The sequence below is a fragment of the Heptranchias perlo genome, chromosome 4 (genome assembly GCF_035084215.1).
Source record: "Heptranchias perlo isolate sHepPer1 chromosome 4, sHepPer1.hap1, whole genome shotgun sequence".
In the NCBI taxonomy this organism is placed as follows: Eukaryota; Metazoa; Chordata; class Chondrichthyes; order Hexanchiformes; family Hexanchidae; genus Heptranchias; species Heptranchias perlo.
This window is the reverse complement of record NC_090328.1, coordinates 71,110,472-71,134,511: the sequence shown is the minus strand read 5'-3', so window position 1 is coordinate 71,134,511 and position 24,040 is coordinate 71,110,472. Positions and strand designations below refer to the sequence as shown.

The window sequence follows — 24,040 nt, the reverse complement described above, 5'->3', positions numbered from 1 at the left end:
CAAACACTCCTTCCAGGTGAAACAGCGATTTACTTGTACTTCTTTCAATTTAGTATACTGTATTCGCTGCTCACAATGCGGTCTCCTCTACATTGGGGAGACCAAACACAGATTGGGTGATTGCTTTGCTGAACACCTCCGCTCAGTCCGCAAGTGTGACCCTGACCTGCCATTTCTCAAGGAGGAATTTTAATTCCCACTCCCACTCCCACTCTGTCTTCAGCCTCTTACGCTATTCCATTGAAGCTCAACATAAGCTCGAGGAACAGCACCTCATCTTTAGTTTAGGCACTTTACAACCTTCTGGACTCACTATTGATTTCAGTGACTTCTGATCATAACCACTGCTCCCATTTTTTTGGACAGCAGGTGCTGGTAATGGTTCTGATGTTGCTATTTACAGCTACTCCTGACCAATCTTTTGTTTCTTTACTTGTCCCATTACCACCCTCCTTGCCTTGCACCATCATCCCTTTTGTCATTTAATCATTTTTGCCCTCCACCCTGTCACAGACCTTCCCTTTTGTTCTTTCCTCCCCTCCCCTGCCTTTCGCTGCCTCTGTACTTGCTTAAAAACTCTAACAGCTTCCAGTTCTGACGAAAGGTCTTTAACCTAAAATGTCAGCTGTTCCTTTCTCCACAGATGCTGCCTTGCTTGCTGAGCTTCTCCAGCATTTTCTGTTTTTATTTCAGATTTCCAGCATCTGCACTATTTTGCTTTTGTTTGACTTGTCTGAATTCTGTTTGAAGCACAGTGTTGGATTTAAGTATCAACACTCTATGCAGTGTTATTTGTTAAAGCAATTGAAAATAGTTCTGGTTGCTGCTTTGACTGGATTGCAGTGACGGATGAAAGCTGTGTTGAATGGCATTCACAATTGTCACCGCGAGTGAGGTTAGGAAAAAAATTCTTCACCTCGGGTTGTTGCAACATGGAATGCATTTCCGCAGGGAGTGGTTGAAGCAGAGACCATTGCATCATTTAAGGGAAATTTGGATAAATACTTGAAGCAGAGGATTAGACAGGGCTACGGAGAAAGAACGAGACAGTGTGTTTAGTTTTGGTTAGCTCTTGTAAAGAGCTGGCATTGATACAATAGACTGAATGGCCGCCTGTGCTCTAAGCATCTATGGTGGTGCAGTGGTTCTGCTAATTTGTAACTCTAATAGGTGGATATACCTGTGTGAAAAAAATCCACCAAACTCGATGACCATGTACAGATGAATGAATATGGTCTTTGTCATGAGAAAATATATTCCATTCATTGTAAAATAGTTGGTTAAGAGCTATTTATTTGCTCGTTGAGGGATTGTGATGAAATCATTAACTGCAAGAGTGAAATTCAAACTGTAGTGGTGACACTGGTGGTGAGCAATTCGAAATGAAGTACAGGGAGTGAAATGAAGGTTACACGAGGACTAATTTTGCTTCAGATGTTCAGTTAGGTTGGTGAAGCATTTTTTTCAAAAAAAATGTTCTTGGGAGGTGGGTGACACTGGCAAGGCCTCATTTATTGCCCCATCTCTAGCTGCCCTGAGAAGGTGGTTGGCCTTCCCCTCGAATTGCTGCACTTCTGTAGCGATCGTGTGCCCACAGTGTGAGGCAGTGATGATATAAGGTGGGATGATGGGGCAAATCAGGTTTAGATCTGAGTGGAATAAAAACAGGAAATGCTGAAATGCTCAGCGAGTCAGACAGTTATCAAAAGTCTGTGGAGAAAGAAAGTTAACATTTCAGGTCGATGACCCTTCGTCAGAACTGGAAGAAGTTAAAGATTTAACAGTTTTTAAGCAAGCACAGAGCTGGGGGGAGGAAAGAACAAAAGGGAAGGTCTGTGATCGGGTGGAGGGCAGGAGTGATTAAATGACAAAAGGGATGATGGTGCAAGGCAAGGGGTGTGGTAATGGGACAGGTAAAGAAACAAAAGGTAGGTCTAGAGGAGCTGTAAATGGCAACATCAGAACCATTACCAGCACCTGGTGGCTGAAAAAAAAATGGGAGCAGTGGTTATGATCTGAAGTTATTGAAATCAGTGGTGAGTCTAGAAGGTTGTAAAGTGCCTAATCAAAAGATGAGGTGCTGTTCCTCGAGCTTCCATTGAGCTTCATTGGAACAGTGTAAGAGGCCGAGGACAGAGAGGTTGGAGTTGGGACAGAGAATTAAAACGGCAAGCGACCGGAAGGTCAGGGTCACGCTTACGGACTGAGCAAAGGTGTTCAGCAAAGCGATCACCCAATCAGTGTTTGGTCTCCTCAACGTAGAGGAGACCGCATTGTGAGCAGCGGATACAGTATACTAAATTGAAAGAAGTACAAGTAAACCGCTATTTCACCTGGAAGGAGTGTTTGGGGCCCTGGATAGTGGGAAAGGAGGAGGTGAAGGGACAGGTGTTGCCGTGGGAAGGAGAGCAGGTGTTGGGAGTAATGGAAGAGTGGAACAGGGGGTCATGGAGGGTGCGGTCCCTTCAGGGATGCTGAAAGGGGAGGGGAGGGGAAGATGTGTTTGGTGGTGGTATCATGTTGGAGGTGGCAGAAATGGCGGAGGATGAAACGTTGAATGTGGAAGGTGAGGACAAGGGGGACCCAAGGGAGGGAATAGGGTGAGGGCAGAAGTGCGGGAAATGGGACGGACACGGTCAAGGGCCCTGTCGACTACAGTGGAGGGGAGTCCTCAGTTCAGGAAAAAGGAAGACATATCGGAAGCACTGGTGTGGAAGGTGGCATCGTCAGAACAGATGCTGAGAAACTGGGAGAATGGAATACAGTCCTTACAGGAAGCGAGGTGGGAGGAAGTGCAATCAAGGTAGCTGTGGGAGTCGTTGGGCTTATAGTGGACATTGGTTGACAGCCTATCCCCCGAAATGGAGATAGAGAAGTCGAGGAAAGGAAGTGAAGAGTTGGAGATGGACCATGTGAAGGCGAGGGAAGGGTGGAAATTGGAAGCAAAGTTGATATTTTCTAGTTTGGGTGAGAGCATGTAATGACACCAATACAGTCATCAATGTACTGGAAAAAGAGGTGAGGGAGTAGGACTGGAGCAAAGAATATTCCACGTATCCCACAAAAAGGCAGGCATAGCTAGGACCCAGACGGCTTCCCATGGCCACACCTTTTATTTGGAGGAAGTGAATGGAATCAAAAGAGAAATTGTTCAACGTAAGAGCAAGTTCATCCAGGCGGAGGAGGGTGGTGGTTGCTGGGGGAAAGGTTGGGCTCCATTCAAGGAAGAAGCTGAGGGCCCGCAGGCCGTCCTGGTGAGGGATGGAGGTGTCGAGGGACTGGACGTCCAGGTGAAAAGGAGATGGTTAGGAACTGGAAACTGTTAAAGTGGCAGAGGGCATTGGAAGATTCATGCATGTATGCTGAAAGAGACTGGACAAGGGGAGAAAAAATAGTCAAGATAAGAAGAAATAAATTCCGTGGGGCAAGAGCAGGCTGAAACTACCAGGGCAGTCCTGTTTGTGATTCTTCCACAGATTCTGCCTGACTTGCTGAGTATTTCCAGCATTTTCTGTTTTTATTTTAGATTTCCTGCATCTGCAGTATTTTGCTTTTGATTTAGATCTGAGTGGTACTGTTTCATCACATAGTGTGAGTGCAATGGGCAGACTGGTTTCGTGTGGACCAAATAAAGAAGCAAATTGCAATGGGGAGTCATTCTTCTACCTGCAAATGTGGTTTCAGTATTGCACAACTGACTAAGAACATTATGATCGTGTGCATGGTAAAATTAAGTGCAGTGTGTTAAGTTGCTATTGCACTGCGAAACCAGTCTGAATTTTATGGCAAGTACATTTTAAAAAAATCTCTCCCCGTATATGTGTGATACACATTTATTCATGTAGTTACTGGATCGCGATGGTTAGGAATGAGGAAGGCCATTTGGCTCATCTTAATTCATCCATTCAGAACAATCTTACATTTCCCTCCTAATTGTTTGTAAGTTGATTCCAGGGTTTTCACCTCCACTGTTTTTCCCAGAAGCCCATTCCAATTACCACTTACTAGTTTGAACCTGTGTCACCTTGTCTTCTTCCCACTGTTTAATTTAAAGTAGTATTCCAGATTATTTTTTTTCCATACCATTTACTATCATATACCTCTATAAGATCACCTCTTAGATGTGTTCTCTCCAGAAAGAAAAGTCCAAGTCTCTCCAGTCTTAGCTCCTAACTCGATGTTTTGGCTCTTCTCTGCACTGCCTCCAGTATTTAAGTGTCCCCCTTATTTCTCGGTGACCAGAACTGGACATTGTACTCAAGGTCTGCTCTGACTAGAGCACTGTACAATTTGATCAAAATTCCTCTCACTTCTATTCTACTGTTTCATCTATATATTTCAACATTCTATTCACTTTGTTGATTGCTGTTCTGCGTTGGTTGGCCATGGTGAGCATCAAGTTTACTAAGACTCCTAGGTCTCTTTTAACTTCATCCGTAGCTATTTCAGCACCATTTGTGAAGTATGTATGTTGCCCATTTTTACTTCCCACTTGTCTGCATTAAATTCCACCTGCCATTGTTTGGCCCTCCTATTTTGGTATCCTCTACAAATTTAGCCAATATGGATTGAGTTTCAGAATCCAAATCATTGATGTAAATTAGAAATAGTAGTGGTCCCAATTCTGAGCTCTGGGGGGACTCCAATCAGTCCTCCAAACCCCCCACCCTAACCAATATCAATTGCATTCTCCCCATCAGCCAGTTTCTTATCCATACCCTAGTATTGCCTTGAATGTCCACAGCTTTAGGATTAATTAATATTCTTTGAAGTGGGACTTTATCGAATGCCTTTTGGAAGTCTAAGTACACAATAGGTTTACTTGCATTGTCACTTCCTTAAAGTAATCAAGGAAGTTGTTCAGGCAGTATCTTCCCCATCTAAAGCCGTGTTGACTACTATTTACTGGTATTCACATCGTTCACCTGACGAAGGAGGAAGCCTCCGAAAGCTTGTGAATTTAAAATAAAATTGCTGGACTATAACCTGGTGTTGTAAAATTGTTTACAATTGTCAACCCCAGTCCATCACCGGCATCTCCACATCATGACTATTGACTGGGCTATTGTACAGATAATTCTCAAGTTTATTCCTGATTGTTTCCATTACTTTGCATGGAATGGAAATAAGACTGATGAGTCTAGTTGTCTGGGTCTGTTTTGTCACCCTTTTTGAATGTGAGCACATTAGCCTGCTTCCAATCTATTGGTACTTCCCCAGTGTCCATTGACACCCTCATAATGTTTGTCAGTGCCTATCAATCGCCTCACTAATCTTTCTCAATACTCTAGGGTAAATACCATGTATCCCTAAAGATTTATTAGTTTTAAGCCCTTTCAGCTTTTCTAGGACTTCCATTTCCTCTATATCAAAGTTTTGAAATATGTCTCTGTACTTATTTTTTGCAGGAGAGCATTTGCTTTCCTTTGTGAGCACTTTGAGGAAATAATCATTCAAAATATTTTCTGCTTTTGTGCTTATCAGCAGTTTCAAGTCCATTTGAATCTTTTTTAAAAATATTTTTATCTTTTCTCTGACAGTCCTCCTTGTTTTTGTAGAATTGAGGAAATGTTTTTGCCTTCTATTTTGTCTGTGCAGCTATGCTTGTTCCTACGTCTCTCTTTGCCCCTCTGATCATCTTGTTTCTACTGATCCTAGATTCATCCCCATGAGCCCCTTCTCCTTTATCCTGCAGGATTTGTAGAAATCATTCACTTTTAATTTGTCTGTTAATCCATTTGGTGGCACTCTTGTTTAGTCTAAGCTTGCCGATTGCCCTGCATGTTCAGCTTTATTGCCTTCTACTGAAATGTTGACAAATATCAATATGTTTCAATTCTTCCTTCATCTCTTTGAATTTAGCCTTTTTTAAAGTTTTAAACCTGGTTTCTAAACTTTGATATAATTGGGTCCCAAATCATATTAAACTTGATCATTCTGTAGTCATTGTCTCCCAGGGGTATTATAACATCCGTTCCTTCTATGTTATTTGGGTCATTTCCAAATCCCAGGTCAAGATGAGCACGACTTCTCTTAGTTCTCTTGTGGACTGAGTCAGGAAGTAGTCATGCAGTACATTTATCAATTCTGATTCTAAACCACTTGGGTTTTCCCATTTTATATTGGATTGACTGAAGTCTTGCATTTAAATAACTTTCCTGTTCTAGCACACCCTTCTTACCTCTTAATAGAACAAACTGTCTTCCTACTTGTTTTGATTTGATGGTTTGTAGCAAACCTCTTGTACTAGCTTGGATTTATTCACATTGCAAATTTCTAATCAGAGTAGTTCTTTCTGTGGCTTACCCTCTCATGGAGGATCAACTTCATTTACCTCCTAGTTGTCCTAGACACATCTGGGGGTTAATTTCCTCTGTTCTGCCACCGTAACTTTGGCTGAAGCCCTGTTTACGCACATAAACACACAAAGTTACGGCAGAGGAGCTGGAGGAGCCCCAAAGAAATTCTCTCCCTGTGGCTTTACCTCCCTTTCATGTCTCCCAGTGTCACTTACTTTCCTGGATACCTGTACATGTCTGTCTCTCAGGATTACTGTGTTTATTCCCATCTATTGACTACCATCTACTCTGTGATCCATTTCATATGAGATCCAGTTATTTCTCTGCCCTTTCCCCTGCTCTTCACCCTGCCAATGATTTTCAATTGCTGCCTCAACGTTCCTTAAAATGTCTTTGACCCCATTTGATTAAGCTGCAGCCTGTCTCTCCTGTACCAGTCCTTTTAGTTTTGGTAATGTTCCCAGTTATTTATGAAGGCAGCATTGTTGTTCTCAAGAGGTTTCAACTTGGTAATGTAATTATTGTATAGCTCATCGTTTATGAACTGACTTTTATTTCAGTCGCAATGATAGTATTTTAATGAGGGAATATGATCAATTACATCAAACCCATATACTTTTAAAATCTTTTGCTAGGCTTTTCAGATAGTGCTGCAACTGTAACCAATGTAAAATGATTTAGGATACACATTTACTAGGTTTCTTACAAACTAAGATTTCAGAAAGGCTGTGGTAAGCTCAGTCTTTGTAAGTAGACAGCAAGGAGTAAACAAATTCCTATTTGGCTACATCTAATTTTTTGTTTGTGTTTATTTCTGAGCTTAAGGGATGCGTGGGAAGCAAAGGTTAAATAAAGGGTAAAGAAAAGTCTCCTGTGCCACTCTCCTTCCTCCATTTGTACAAGACTAAATGAGAATGGTGTTTATAAAAATAGTCAGACATTGAATCACACAGAAGGAAGCCATTCGGCCCACTGTGCCTGTTCCAGCCCTTTGAAAGAGCTATCCAATTAGTCCCACTACCCTGCTTTTTCTCCATAGCCCTGCAAATGTTTCCTTTTCAAGTGTGTATATCTAATTCCCCTTTGAAAGTTACTATTGAATTTGCTTCCCCCACCCTTTCAGGCAGTGCATTCCAGATCATAACAACTGGCTGTGTAAAATAATTTCTCCTCATCTCCCCTTTGATTCTTTTGCCAATTACCTTAAATCTGTGTCCTCTGGTTACTGACCCTCCTGCTAGTGAAAACAGTTTCTCCTTATTTACTCTATCAAATTCAGTGTATCAGTATGGTATTAGCACTAATTACTTTATTGAGCATTATAAAAACAAGTTGCACAATTTAGAGAAAATGTTTCAAATGCACAGCCTGCATCCAACTTGCTGTCATTCAAACTCCTATTTCAATAGTCAGATCTTGTGCAATGCATGTGTGCATGTGTGTATATATATATATTTTTTTAAAGGAGTGTAAATTAATGTTGCAGTGAGTGCATGTTGCATGACTTTTTACTGTTCTCTTTCCCTGTCCTCCCTTCCCCCCCAAAAAAAATTGTTGGCTGGGCTCTTCAGAGTTTTAAAAATTGGTATTTGATAAAGGTTGAATTTCAAACTTGAAACTATTGCCAAAAAAAACGAACACAGTTGGATTTTGCGCTGGTATAACACTCCCTTATTTACTTTGTGCTGCGGATTGTACTAACCTGAAGATCTAGTGGTATTGTCTGGTACTCATTGCATTCATTAGTTACTTCTCCTGTTTCACATGTACACATTGTAAATCATGTACAGTCAAAGACTGGAAACAATATCCTCCCAGATACTCACAAATTAATGAGCTAGAAACTTGTATGATATCATTATTGTTGGGTTATGGTAGATAAGGAAAATTGAGTGTAAAGCCTTGTTGATTGTAATGGAGGCAGAAGGGAAAGTAAGATGATACTAAAGGCTACAATTCAGTCAAACATTACACACCACTGTCTATAGTGATTCTAGCCAGATGCAATCAGAAATTTGAGTAGGGGGTCTTTGTAGAAAAGGGAATTATAAATCCTGTTATATGAGGGAAGTATTGACTAAAATTCAATCTGATTTTTGTACTTGTTTTGATATGAAGTACACTGTAATATTTGAAATTTCATTTCTTAATCTGAGCTGATCATTTAAAAAAATAGTTGCTGAAAAATGTTTGTAGTTAAGTCCTTCACATACAGATTGAACTCTACGTGCAAGTTCTCATTCCTCTCATCAGGCGCTTCTTATCTTGATGACCATTTGATGTGAGTGCACAGGAGGCATTGCCAGGGAAAAGTGCAATTATAATTGCAGTTGACCATTACTAATCTATATAATTCAATGATTTAATTTAGTGATAAGAATCTTGGTTTCTGACCTTTTTAACCCTGGAGGTACTGAATTCTGTTGTATGGTATAGTGGCATGTTTTGTCCTGTAATATTCAAAATTGCTTCATGTGTTTTGCATACATTAATCTTAAAATGTTGTTTAAAAAGAATGGAAGATATGGTTCTAAAAAGGAGTTTCGACAGGTTGTTTGATGAGTAACCCCAAGAAGGACTAAGGTGCAATCTTGTGGCTGAAAGATTTCAGCTGTACAATATACTTAGATAGTTCAGAAGAATTGTTTTTTTTAAGATATGCTGACAGTTTGTGCTTTTTTTTAATTAACTGAGTTGCCTCTGATTGAAACTATCATGATTTTACAGATGTCCTCCATTAATAGAACTCAATAGAATTGTCCATAGTTCATTCTTCACTAATCAGCACATGAAACATCATCAACTGCTGATGTCCAGATTGATTTTATTTTCAGTTTTAATATTCTTTACACTAGCAAGCACTGCCAATCAACTTTTACTGTGCATTTTAACTTTTATCTCTGTTGCATAGTTAATAACCCTACTTGCTGTTTACTTTTTGTGTCTGCATTTTCTTCAGTATTTCATTTATCTTACAAAATCACTCAGTTTCTTCCATTGAAAGGAAATATCATTTGATTGACATGAATAGATCTTTAGCATTCATTATAGGTAGAATCAAAGATTTGCAAGTGTTGGGTAGTGGTGAAGTTGCTGCTGAAACTAATGGTCTCAAAAATACACTGCACTGATAGCTGTAGGGATGACCTATTGGAAGGTAACTCATTATTGTTAAAAAAAACTCTTAATTTTTTCTGGAATGTCCATACATTATGCGCCTCATACTCATTATGGAGAGAACATTATAGTGTCGCAAAGCTTTTCAAAGTTTGAATGTTTAAACTTACTGGAATCCATCATATATGTATCAAGATGAATTAAAAATAAAATCCTCTTGGCCAGACCTTCATGCAACCAGAATTGCTATATTGCCATGATAAAGATGTACTTATATGGTGTATTCCAGTAGTGGGAATGGTTGTTTAAAGGAAACATCTGCTCAACACTCGACTCTTCCCACACTTTCTGATGTGTTCCTTTTAAAGCAATGATCAGATAAATAACATTTTTGTACACCAAATAAATTTCCATGAAGATGTTTCTATTAGAAGTTTCCTTTTCAATTTATGATTTTATTGAATGTATAATATATATGACAAGACTCTTAAATGTGCTTAATTATTTTTTAATAGGAAAATGCAAATATGGTCCGAGAAGTGGAGGTGGATAAAGTAATCACATTTGATAGAAAATATGTTGAAGCAATAAAGAAATTATGGAATGATCCTGGGATCCAGGAGTGCTACGATAGACGACGAGAGTATCAGTTGTCCGATTCTGCCAAATAGTAAGTATGAAATTTCTGTTCTAATCTATCATGCTCAAGGTTGGTCACTCTCCTGCCTTTCATCCCTCTGTTAAAATCTAGCATGAGTTAAGACAGTAGCAAAAAGCTGATGATTTTTTTATGTATGGGCTTTTGGGGCATGGGGCTTGTGTGTGTGACATTGAAAAGTGTATTTTCTCCTTCCTCTTGCATTTGTGCACTCCTCAGACTATCTCTGGATTGAGCATCATATCCTCTCAACGCTGTTCAAGTAACTAAAGCTTACCGTGAGCTGAAAGATTAAAGTAATCTTGCACATTGTCAAGAATGCTTTTAAATAAAAGAAAATAAGGTTTTTCGTTTAACATAACACTCTTTAAATTCTTCTGTGTAATGCATTCTGCCCTACCAATCTAAAACATGGCATGGCAAAAAAAAATTCAGTCTGATTTATGACTACTCTTGGCTCAAATCCAGAAAATACTCTCCTTGAAACTCCTGTAGTATTGATGCAATATAAATAACATGCAGCGATATGGTAAACTGATAAACTCGATGCCCAATGTGACAAGCTAATATTTTGCCATTTTTTGGGGGTATGCTCGCCAAAGTGTGAACTAGTTTAAAACTCTCCAATTAAAGTTCCAAATTTATAATAGTTGTACTGCATTTTCAGATTGCCATCAAATGCTGTATTTTATATTAGCCAAAATCCTTTTTATTTTGTATCCTAATTGTGGAAGTGTTAACAATTCGCGTTGGTTTTTCTTTCTAATGGTTCATGGATATCATGTTTCTGCTACTGGATAATTTTTCTGTAGCACTATTTTTAGAAATGACTGTTGCAGTTTAGTTAGGGAATGTGTATATAACTGGAACAAAACAAGAGTGCTGAGATTAGTAGACATGCCTGTGGACCTATTGGTGGTAACCAGTTTATTTGGAGTCGGGGACAGTTCAACTTACTGCTGTACTCTCAAGCTCAGTTGTTTCTGTCTTCACAATCTGGCAAAATGGACTATGAAGATCTTTGCTAATAATTTAAAGTGCTTGCTTATTTCCTATGTCCTAGAGACAGTCAGCTGCAACTGAATTTTGAGTAAATCTAAAATGAGTAAAGATGATGATTCCATTTAAATATTTATTAACCCAGCGTTTTCTTAAACAAAATATAGCAAGTTATGTTATTAGTTGAGGATCATCTGTACAACAATAACCCTAGGTAACAGGAGTCAGTGTGGATTCAGAAGGGGTAGATCCTACCCAACCAACCTCCTAGATTTCTTTGAAAAAGTGACAATCCACTTGGACGTGGTCAGCCCAATGAAGTGGTGTTCCTTGACTTCCAAGTGACTTTTGACAAAGTTCCACATGAAATGCTATTAATTAAACTCAAACCTATGGGGATTCAGGATAAACCATAGTCACGGAAAACAAACTGGTTCTAGGGTAGGAAATAATTAATATTAGTTAGAGGAATAATGTTGGAGGGAGTTCGTAGTGGGGTGTCTCCAGGCTCAGTGCTGGGACCATTACTGTTTCTAATTTTACATAAATGACCTTGACTCAAACTCATACAAAGTAGTCAAAATTGCAGGAGGGGCATTCAGGAGCAAAACCAGCATGCATTTTTTCATACAAAGGATAATAGAAATTTGGATCTCTTGCCCCAAAAGGCTGTGGATTCAAGACCAATTGGAGCTTTCAGATCTAAGATTGGTAGATTTTTGTTAGGTAATGGTATCAAGGGATATGGAGATGAGGTGCAGATTAGCTGTGATCTAATTGAATGGCGGAACAGGTCCAAGGGGCTGAGTGGCCTACTCCTGTTCCTAGTGTTCCAATGGAATCAGAAGAGGCAGCACACAGCACAGAATGAATTGGACAAGATATGTGACTACGCACAACAATGGCAGACAAGATTTAATAGAGACAAAAGTAAAATGCTACACGTAAGAAGGGATAATTGGAGGCTGGGTGAGGAGAGAGAGAGGGCAGAATAGGAGGCAAGGATACAGGGGTTGAGTGGGTAGTTCAAAGGGAAAGCGGTAGGAGACGGTGCCATTTTAATATTTCCCTCTTTCCCTCACCCCCCAACATTTCTTTTTCTCACCTGTCCTGCCTTTTCCCCCTCTCCCCTCGCCCGTCCTGCCTTTCCTCCCCCCCCCCCCCCGCCAAACTCGCCCGTCCTGCCTTTCCTCCCCCCACCCCCTCGCCCGCCCTGCCTTTCCTCCCCCCCCCCCCACCTCGCCCGTCCTGCCTTTCCTCCCCCCCCCCCCCCGCCTTTGCCCATCCTGCCTTTCCTCCCCTCGCCCGTCCTGCCTTTCCTCCCCTCGCCCTCGCCCGTCCTGTCTTTCCTCCCCTCGCCCGTCCTTCCTTTCCTCTACCCCCCCCCCCCCCCCACCCCTCGCCCGTCCTGCCTTTCCTCCCCCCCACCCCGCTGCCCGTCCTGCCTTTCCTCTCTTTTTTCCCCCCCCACCCCAGCCCGTCCTGCCTGTCCTCCTGAGGATGGGCGGGGGAGAATAGCACAATTTGGAAGTATCCTCAGTGCTGGGCTGTCTGAGGGGTCAATTGGGAAATGATGCTCCCAGAAGGGAGGGGAGTGGGAAGGTAGAGGAGCAGGAGAGGGAAAGGAGTGGATGATATGACAGGGTTGGGGGGGGTGGGGGGGAAGAGGGGAGACGGTGTTGAAATAGCCGAGGATTGAAATTGAGAGAGATCTAGGATTGTTATTAGATTTAATGCTAAACATATCCAAGCAATCATTTACAGAGTAGCAATGCAATATGAATGTTGGAGCAATAGAATACAGATCAGAGGTGGTTGTGATCAAGTTGTACAGTGCTCTGGTCAAACCACATCTTGAGTATGCTGTCCCATTCTGGCTGCTGAGGCACAAGGGAGACATTCAAGCATTGGAGGCAGGAAAAAGCTACAAGGCATATATCTAGTGTTAGAAGTTTGAGTTATGAGGAAAAACTGGAGGAACTTTTGCCCTTCGTCTTGGAAAGGAAGGCATCTGAGTGGTGATCTTAGAAGTATGCAATGGTCTGGAAAAGGTTAATCTAAAATATTATTTGAAATTAAATTGAGAGTGTAGAACAAGGATACAGGTTCAAACCAGTGAAAGGCAAATGCAGGACTGATATCAGAAACTACTTCTTCACATAGAGAACGATAACATATGGAATGGAAATATTTAAGCAACACTTGGAAGCTACTTTGGGGGACAGCAGGGTGCTTCTGACTGGATGAATTAAGATGGGCCAAATGGTCTTACTCATCTGTAATGATCTTGTGATATTCAGCAAGAAGTTATTTAATGACCTTCTCAAATGTTTATAAATATTGCAAAATATTAAGCTACCTTTTTAATAGTAATGACATGCAAATTGCATGAGTTTTTGGAGTTGCGTATAAATCCAGAGCTTACTTATACAATATTACTGCAAGAAGTCAGAATTTTACCTTAAATAGTAATCGTGTAGTTCTGTTCACTCTACTTAGCCGTAACCTTGGATCTACTAAATCTTTTTTTGGCTAAGTTTATTTAGAATTAGCATATTGTTAAAATTCAGTTTCTCTACTTAATTACAAGATATTTTTTGCATACATGGATATGTTCTTTGGGGAAAAATCAATTCCAGATTATGCCATAGAAAATGGAAGAGACCCATAAACTCAGTGCAGTCCAAAAATAACTGTGAAGTTATTCATTATTAATCACTCCAAAGGTCAGTAGCAGGTTATGGAAATCTGGGTCAAGACAGGATTACAATGTAATGATGGGGCTGTGTTGCACCATAACAAATACTTTGACTGCACCTTACAAAAAAACAGCTTTTACAAGGAAGGTGCATGTTCATTGCTTTTTTCTCTGAATGGGGAGTCAATGATGAGTGGTCATCAATTTTCACTGCAAATAAGGGGAGAGATTAGCAGAGATTTTGTCGAACATGGAATGCTTTGCTGCACTGGGGTGTTTGAGGCAGAGACTATTGTATCTTTTGAGGGAAAATTGGCTAAATATTTGAAGGGAGATATAGATCAGGTACAGTCTATGAGGAGAGAGCAGGGCAGTGGCATTAGTTTTGGATTGCCCTAGCAAAGAGCCAACACAAACACACTGGGCCAAATTGCCTCTTTCTGTGCTGTAAATTTTTATGATTCTATGTGGACTCGGTCAAACTTCAGGAACCGGTCTGAGCCAGAAAGCATTACATATATTTGTCTTTCACAACTGCTGCTTTGCATCACTTTTAATTCTGTTTTTCTTAAACGGTAATGCAGAGAATCATATTGGAGATTTTTGTAGTTTGCATTAATAGATCTGTTTTCATTTTGCAGCTACCTTAGTGATATGGACCGCATTAGTTCGCCAACATATGTACCAACCCAACAAGATATACTGCGGGTCAGAGTACCAACAACTGGAATCATTGAATATCCTTTTGATTTGGAGAACATAATCTTCAGGTATTGAAACTGGATAGTTACACATGGTCAATAGATCTTTCATAATGTGAAAAAACATAATGTCACTTAAGGCCAAACCAAAACACTATGGGCCAGAATTTACTCTGAGTGGTGAATGAACGGTGCCTACCGTTCGTTAGACTTGCTCTTGCCCATATATATATACTCTCCATGAGCTTTTGCACTGGAAGTTAGAGATCCAAACAGCATGGCACCCTCTACAGGGGCATCTGGGTACTGTGTGAATAGGGTAACCAACTGTGTATCTCCATAACCAATCAGATTGAATAGTTAACAAGCAGCGCAGAGTTTGAACCAGGAAGTGTAAGTTAGAGTGGTGAATTCAATGTCAAGTCAGGTATAGAAATCAAAATAGAGAGGGAAAGAAAGATTGGATTGAGAGAGAGAAATAAAAGTTTTTTTTTGAATCTCCAACAACAATTCAAAGCTAAATGATTGAGACTCCACACTTATAAAAGTTAATTTTCAGTGCCAGAGAGGTTGTTTGGCAGTAATTAAGACTTATCACATCACTAAAAGGATGCTTAGACTGGAATGGTCAAGCCCTAACTTTTTGTGGTGAGTTTAGTCTGTATCTACTGTTCAAATACAGGAACTTCACGCCGTTCAATGTATTTGAATGGTGAGTCAGACTGCGAGATGCCGTTTTCACGAAGTTGATGGAGGGGTAGCACATCTCGAACAGCAACTTCCGGAATTTCACGTTTAACTCTGCGTGTGCGCTCACCGGAAATTGCTTTCCAATTTGCACATAATGGTGAGTGCTGTCAGCCTCGCTGTTATTTTCATAGTAAATTCTGGGCCAATGTCATTGATAGGGGAGTATTCTGTGCAAAAACTGAGACTCATCTGCATCACTTAATTCAGGAAATATAGATCGTTTGGGGGATGTATAACACTAATTTGACTACTATACTTACCTGAAAGGTTAAAATTAATACTGAATACTTTGTTACTAAACACTCTGGTAATAGATGAAATACACTTTGAGCCACTTTGAGCATCCTGGGTGCTGATGTTTAGCTGAAAGTACTTGAATTGATAATTTACTCCTTGAACATTGAACCACAAGTACTTACGATGACAGTCTTATTTCTACATGAAAGTGTGTATCGTTGTGCATCAATGCTGGTTAGCTAGTGTCCCTGCAGCAACATTTATAATCTGAAACTTCTTGGAGATGAAAATGCGTAAGTAAGGGGAATCCTTTTCAAGTATTGAAATAAAAAAACTTCTTTATATTTAAAGCTAAAAGCCTCACTGATGGGAGTATTACCTGATTGTTCTAATTAATTTGTTTATGTGAACTATTGAAAGCTCCTCTGAAAATCAAGGGAATAAACTCCCTTGACCATTTCCCTCACCAATGCAAGTGAGTCAGTGAAGTCCCATCTATCCAAAAAATGAAAGTTCCTGTCTCCTACTATTGAAGATACCAGTATAGTGAGCTTCTTCTTGGGCTGTTATGGGTTTTTCTGCCTGGGCTTTTTAAACTTAGTCCCTTGTTGCTTTAAGAAGAGTCCTGGTTTCATTTTGTGGGTGATGCTTAGTTGGACAAGGTTGAACCAATAATTCATATTGGGAATGGCATTCAGACTCTCTTGCTTCATTAAAAATTTTGTATTCTTAATTTGCTTTTCAAAGAAATTCTTCCAATTGAAAAAAATCTTCAAAAGCTTTGCCAGTAGGTCAGTATAGAGGCCTGATATTCTTAACCAGACATGCCTGTGGAGTAAACTACTCAGGGTTGTAGATTGTGCCCCAGCATAAGGGCATCAGCTGCAAATACGTGCACTTTGTTTAATGTTCTTAATATATGCGATTGAGTTGTCTGTCAGAGTTATGAATTGGTCTGATTTCTGCATTAGGTTGATCCAGTGCTATTGGTAATCTGACAACCTGTGCATGTCAGAAAAAACACATGTAGCAATGAGGAGATAATTTTTTTTTAAAATGCGAATAAAGTTTATCTTGCAAATAAAACTGAACGCGAAGGTTGATTTCAAAACTGATTTGTAATTGGTGCTATTCAGAATGATTCTATTGATCCTTTCAAGACTTTATGAATAATCCTTTTCATGATTGATATGTGTTGAAAATGAGCATAATAAATAACATAGAAAGCCCTGAAAGTCTTATTGATTGTACTGTATTACCAAGAATCAAGTTAAGTAAGATTCTATTTGTGTTTTGCATAATTCAGTAAGAATCCTCATGACAATTTTAATGTTGTTTGGAAACTGAATTTTCAAATGTTTTTGCTTTACTTTGTAGGATGGTAGATGTTGGAGGTCAGAGGTCTGAACGAAGAAAGTGGATTCATTGTTTTGAGAATGTCACCTCAATCATTTTCTTAGTTGCACTAAGTGAATATGATCAGGTTCTGGCTGAGTGCGATAATGAGGTAAGCGTTTATCAGCAATGGTATAATAAGATTGCCTCGAGGCCCAGATTTTTCTGGGACTTGCGCTATTGTAACGGTGCATCTATGGTGTAGGGACCCTCGAAAGGCACAAAAGATATAGGAAATTATGGAATAAGTGACTTGTGCAATGAATTATGCCACTCCATGTTGTCCTGAAACCTTTGCGCCGCTCCGCTGATGCCCTCACCAAAAACAGTTAGAAGACATTTATCATAGCTTCTCTCCCAATGGATAACAATGGCGATGACCATTTTCCTGAATTTAAGCCAGTTTCCACGCAGCTGTCATTTAGATTAAAAAATAATGGTGCTGGTGCCCTGGCAGCGGCATGAAACTGACTTTATAATGTATTCAATGAATCAGACTTTTAAATGATGCTGAAAATTGAACTCTGAAAGGAAATGAATTCTTTAGGAGTACAAATAATAAGAATCTCTGGGTCAAAGACATAGCGAAGAAAGATGTTCCTGTAAAATTCCTGAAGCTCGAGCAACAAGTTTGTGTTCTTGTAAAAAAAATAAACATCCATAAAACACCAGAATCCAGTTTGACCAACTGGTGTACGTTTATCAGCCATTTTAGAGTTCACACTAAAACTAACTTCAAAGAACACTGTTTAATGGCCGTTCTGCATAAGCTTGCTATTTTTTTTAAATTGAGATTTCAATAGACCTTACAACTCAAATGAAATGCACAATTACTCATTGAAAATAATACCAAATAGATGAAATGCAGCTGCAGCAAACCTCAACAGTCCGACTTTTATATTTTTTCTATAATCATAAAAAGTGAAGCAGCATAATAAAAATTGCAATCCAAAGTCGCTTTTTTAAATTAAAAAAAAACTGAATCTGGTGATCAATTTGTTCAACTTCCAATGTAAAGCTGTAGATTCTGGTTCTGCTTCAGTATAATTCTGCATACATTATTTTTTTTTAAAAAGTTAAGTCCATTTGGAGGAAAATCAACTTGGCCGTTATCGGTTCTCTTCCATAAAACTAAATCTGTTTACTGCCCATTGGCTGCGCCACTTCTAATTCATCACTATCCTCGCTGTGATTTATTTAAATCGGTTTTCAGTAAAATTTGGCAGCAATTCGTCACTGGAAGATCAGGGTGCATCACCAAAATCACCAGTTTGGGACAATCTGGGCCAATAAGATTGCCTCAATTTATAGTAACTTTACAGAAATAATGCTGTTTATAAAAGGCTGCCCTAGATAATTTGGAGTGTTTTTTGTAAGCAAGCAACCTGGGCAGAGGTCAGGACTTATACAGAATGAATGTTCCAAGATATGTTTGGGATGCTCTGGAACAAAGATACAGTGGGGAAGGTTTCCTCTGTTGGCTATTTGCTGTTGTGTCTTATCTGTTATATCTGATTTAATGTAGAAGTGATTTATATTTTCCTTTTTAGAATCGAATGGAGGAGAGCAAGGCACTATTTAAGACGATTATCACCTATCCCTGGTTTCACAGCTCCTCAGTTATTCTCTTCTTAAACAAGAAGGATCTCCTGGAAGAGAAGATCATGTATTCTCATCTCGTTGATTATTTCCCAGAATATGATGGTGAGTGCTTTATGGATGTTTTTTGATCCATTTAGAATAGTAATTAAACACTTTTGACACTGGCTGAATTGATTCTTGTGTTCATTTAAAAACTAAATAATTTAAAACTGAAGTTGTCTGCTATATGAAAACAATGGTGTGGCAAGATTTAAGTAAATGTATATATTTATTCCCACAATACGCTGCTTAGAAAAAAAGGGAGAAAAGCAGCTTATGTATCTATCTATTCATGATCACGAACATGACACTCAATAATTCATCAGAAATTTGTTAGCTTGACTTGTGTTTACTCGGGATTATGGCCTTTGCTCCTGGTCAGTGCTCTTCAATTATTTTCTTTATAAGAAACTCCTGTGATTTTCCAGCTATGGATCTCACTTGAATTGACCTAGAATTTCTAGGATTATGTTTCCTGACTTAAAAAAAAAATGGAGTAGCTTTAGTAATTTTCCCTCTATTTAATGGGTTATGGTACTTTATCCACAGTGCTTCTTAATTTTATTATAATTTGCTTGAGTATTCTTGAATATAGTGCTTCAATAACATGTATCATATTTTGATTAATGTAATTCTAATGCATTTTAGGTCCTCAACAAGATGCCAAGGCTGCTCGAGATTTCATTTTGAAGACCTATCAAGATCAGAATCCAGACAAAGAAAAGGACATCTATTCTCACTTCACATGTGCCACAGATACAGAGAATATACGGTTTGTCTTTGCTGCTGTCAAGGACACGATCCTACAATTAAACCTGAAGGAATTTAACCTGGTATAGAGGACATACCGATAGCAACAACCCACTTCACGTCACTTAATATTTTTTGTAAAGCTCTATATTTTTACTTGCCAGTTCAAAGTTATACTTGGTACCTGTGAACTACATTTACAAACTTACACCCAAATTACCAGTTCTACACAGAGGACTCGGTGATGATGGTGAAGAAGTCACTTCTGGCTACTCATCTGTATTCTGTTCAGAATTTTTCATTCACGTAGTTAGAGTTCTTTAAAAAAGAATTGTGCCAGTAGTATTTGACACATTTCTGAAAAAGGAGTCGAATAGAGATGTTATAGCTTTATTAACTATCATGGTTTTTTAAAAAAAAAAATCCTGGGATATAGGTCCTGTTGAAATGGGCCTAAATATGGTTTTCTAAAGGTGATTGGTTTTTGCATACTAAAAATGCACGCAACTCTAGTTTTACATATCCCACTGTGTCAAAAATATATTATGGCATTCCTGGAGTCCAGAGGTTTACTGAATGCAACTGATTACCTAAAATAAAAGGTACAAAAAAACACTTTATTTTATGGTTCCCATTATAATTATTAGCTAGGTTACATTTAGCATATGGAGGTATTTTAATTATGAATAACCTATTTAAACAGAACTCTGTAAATGACTGGTGTACAAAACAAATACTTTGACTTGTTCTTCTAGAGTTTTTATTCTAATTTTATCCAATTGATCCATGTTTGGAATCATAATGTAGATTAAACCACAGATGCCTTCAATGTTTAAAATGCTAAAATTATAAATTATTGCTGCAGTGAAAGAAGGCAGTGTACAATGAACATTTTATGGATTTTGAATGGAAAATGCTAAATTTTACAATTTAGACTAAAAGGAAGGTGATTTAAATGGGTTTTACTACCACAAGATAGTTAGAATGGTTCTTGCTGGAATAGTGTAAAATATTTTTATTGAAACCATTAAAAGATATGAAGAATAATGAGAAATGTACAAGGTTAGATTATAGAAGATTTCTGATCCCTGTTTTGTAAGGATTGTGAATGTACCGTCACAAACCAAAGAGTTGCAATAGATATATGGAACTGCTTGACAGGATTTTATTTGTCTACAACCGACATATAGGAATTACACATATGTACATGTTAAAATACTTACAAGCCACTGTAAATATGCATCCTATATATACTGCATCTTTTCTAGCTTTGAAAATTGTTTATCCTAGCTGAATAGGAATAATATGTTAAAATAATGTACTATCAGTAATTTTAAAAGAATGTACAGGTTTTCACATTTTAGGAGAGCTAGATAGATAAAAATCATACTGTTTTTTTGAAGTTCTGAGAGATAATTTGTAATGCACAATCCTGTCATTTAATCTCATTTTGATTTTTAAAATTTTCTTCACTGCTGTATTACATAATGAAGAGGTATGTTAGAGATAATTGTAATTTTTCAGGTTTAACACTGTCCTATATCTTTTTTATTGAATTTTTACATTTTATGCAATATGTGGTTTTTAATATTAAGATAGTGTGTCTTTGAATTGGAACATCAGATGTATAAAGAGGCTTGCTTTGCTATGTCATTCCATATGAATATGACAGGAGTGATGCATCTGAATGAAGTCAGTCTGCAGTTTCTTTTGTCATTAATGCTTTTTACTATGCTACTTCATTGAATGAATTAGATGCCAAGTTGCATTAAAGCTGCAGAATCCTTTGTGGGGCCAACATAATTGATGTTTCTAGTTCAAAACAATCAAGTTTGTGTTGTCTTTTCTTTGAATAGAATTCTTCATTTTACAAGAAATCCAAATAAAACCAAATCCTAGACACAATAATAGTGTCAGTGATGCAAATGAAAGCTTCCTATTCCAAGTTCAATGGGCTATACTGTCAGTTAGAGTAAAGTTAAACTGAACCAAGGCCAACTCCTGAATCCCTAATGTCATCAAAATGTAATTCAATTTAAGAAGTATAACAACCCGCTTATTGATGTGAATAGCCACTTAAGTCACTCTTTTTCCTGTGGGCAGTGAAATCTGCATTCAACCTTTCCAAAATATATTTCAATATATGAAAAAGATATTTATGATTCTACTGAATAAACTGAATGTTTTCACTGACAACAGAATTCCACAAGTCCTTTTACTTGTGTGAAAAATGATTCTATATCTCCCTTGGTGCTCGTGAGTTCTGGCTCTTTCGAATTTGTGAAAAGAACTAACATAACTGCACCACTGGGATTTCTATTAAATCATTTTGCAATGAATATTTCAGCAGATAACTGTGTTATGCCAACATGTTATCCTATGCATGCTGTGATAGCCAAGAGCTCTTTGAACTCTGAGAAAGCCACTAAACTGAAGCAGGAATCTCTAATTCTGCTGGCAAAACTCATTTTACAATCTGGGAATCAAAATTGTTACATTTGGATTTATAATTTTATTTTGGGAGCTACATACTGCAACTTTAAAAGTTGAGCAATACTAGCAATGGGTGCAGGAATAATAGTTGCCATAAACAATCAGCTTGCCAAATTAGGCACCAGAAGGATGAAATCTGAAATAAATGCACTTTTAGTAGTCTTATTTCAGTTTCATGACACTCAAATATAATATTCATTTTATATTTTCAAATTAGCCAAATATGTATTGTTTCATCCTTTACATAGAATCTAAAAGCCTATCATTTACAAATGTTAACACCTGACAGACCAAAGATTGTTAGGAATAGATAGAATCTATTATTAAGGAGGTTATAGCAGGACACTTAGAAAATCTCAATGAATCAGGCAGAGTCAACACGTCTTTGTGAAAGGGAAATAGCGTTTGACTAATTTATTAGAGTTCTTTGAGGAAGTAACAAGCAACGTAGATAATGGGGATCCTGTGGATGTGGTGTACTTGATTTCCAGAAGGCTTTTGACAAGGTGCCACATCAAAGACCACTACACAAAATAAAAGCTCATAGTGTAAGGGGTAACATATTAGCATGGATAAAGGATTGGTTAGCTACAGGAAACAGAGAGTAGGCATAAATGGATCATTTTCAGGTTGGCAAGATGTAACGAGTGGAGTGCCACAGGGATCAGTGCTTGGGCCTCAACTATTTACAATCTATATCAATGACTTGGATGAAGGGACCGAATATATGGTTGTTAAATTTGCTGATGTCACAAAGGTAGGTAGGAAAGTAAGTTGTGAAGAGGACATAAGCAGTCTGCAAAGGGATATAGATAGGTTAAGTGAGTGGGCAAAAATTTGGCAGATGGAGTATAATGTGGGAAAATGTGAACTTGTCCACTTTGGCAGGAGGAATAGAAAAGCAGTATATTATTTAAATGGAGATATATTATGGAACTCTGAGGTACAGAGGGATTTGGGTGTCCTAGTACATGAATCACAAAAAGTTAGTATGCAGGTACAAGAAGTGATTAGGAAGGCAAATGGAATGTTGTCATTTATTGCAAGGGGAATGGAATATAAAAGTAGAAATGTTTTGCTACAGTTTTGGTCTCCTTATTTAAGAAAGGACATGATTGCTTTGGAGGCGGTTCAGAGAAGGTTCACTTGACTGATTCCTGGGATGAGGGGGTTATCTTATGAGGAAAGGTTGGACAATTTGGGCCTGTATACACTGGAGTTTAGAAGAATGAGAGGTGATTTTATTGAAACATATAAGATCCTGAGGGGACTAGAAGGGATAGATGCTGAAGGGATGTTTCCCCTTGTGGGAGAGACCAGAACTAGGGGCCACATTTTAAAAATAAGGGGATCTCCCATTTAAGACAGAGATGAGGAGAATTTTTTTCTCTCAAAGGGTCGTGAGTCTGTGGAACTCCCTTCCCCAGAGAGCGCTGGAGGCAGGGTCATTGAATATTTTTAAGGCTGAGTTAGATAGATTCCTGATTAATAAGAGACTCAAAGGTTATAGTAGGTAGATGGGAAAGTAGGATTGAGGTCACGATCAGATCAGCCATGATCTTATCAAATGGCAGAGCAGGGTCGAGGGGCTGAATGGCCTACTTCTGCTCTTAATTTGTATGTTCGTATGATTCTTTTATTGTAGTGTTTCACTAGTCAATAATTAACTGATCTGTACTTTGAAGCTAAAGATGCTTCATATTTGGTAATGCTGCTGTTCTAATCTGAAATTAAACACAAACTTGGTTCTTGTATGTTTCAGCTCATGCTGTCTCTTGCTGGAAAGTCTTAGAACTATTGATGCCTTAATGTTAATATGTAAGCCAATTATTTGGGAAAATAACCATTAAAATGAGCTTACATTACATTGTTATTAATTTACAACCTGTTTTTTGTGATTGCCATAGAAGCAAAAGATTGCATTCTGTTTTAATCTATGCACTAGAATGTCACCATGTGCTGCCACTATTGAAAAATGTTAATAAATGTACCTACTCTACAAGAAAGAACTACTTTGGAAACATTTACATATATTTATTTCCAAAAGGAACCAAGAGTATATTTCTCCACCATTAGATTGGATCCTCAGTTTTAGGATATTGTCCAATGTACAGCGTTGAATTTTGGAACTGAAGGAAATGCAGTAGCGAACTGGAATACATATTACACAGGTGAGAAAGAACTCGTAACTCTCAAGTATCAGAAGATATGAAGGCTAAAGCCCTAAATGGAATTCTATGGGGAATGCTGGTTGGTAAGTGCACATGGCTTAGTCAGCATCTGTACAACCTTTCTGGCCAGG

General features: G+C 38.5%; 1 protein-coding gene across 1 annotated transcript in view; it reads left to right on the top strand.

The window, feature by feature from the left end:
• Nucleotides 1-23,094, top strand: part of LOC137321012 (guanine nucleotide-binding protein subunit alpha-14) — a 171,058-nt gene extending 147,964 nt beyond the window's left edge. Inside the window, exons 3-7 of the mRNA XM_067983114.1 lie at nucleotides 9,932-10,086; nucleotides 14,413-14,541; nucleotides 16,837-16,966; nucleotides 18,405-18,558; nucleotides 19,144-23,094. Coding sequence (XP_067839215.1) covers nucleotides 9,932-10,086; nucleotides 14,413-14,541; nucleotides 16,837-16,966; nucleotides 18,405-18,558; nucleotides 19,144-19,334 — 759 coding nt within the window. The 3' untranslated portion in view covers nucleotides 19,335-23,094. The remainder of the gene's footprint in view (nucleotides 1-9,931; nucleotides 10,087-14,412; nucleotides 14,542-16,836; nucleotides 16,967-18,404; nucleotides 18,559-19,143) is intronic.
• Nucleotides 23,095-24,040: the final 946 nt, after the last annotated feature.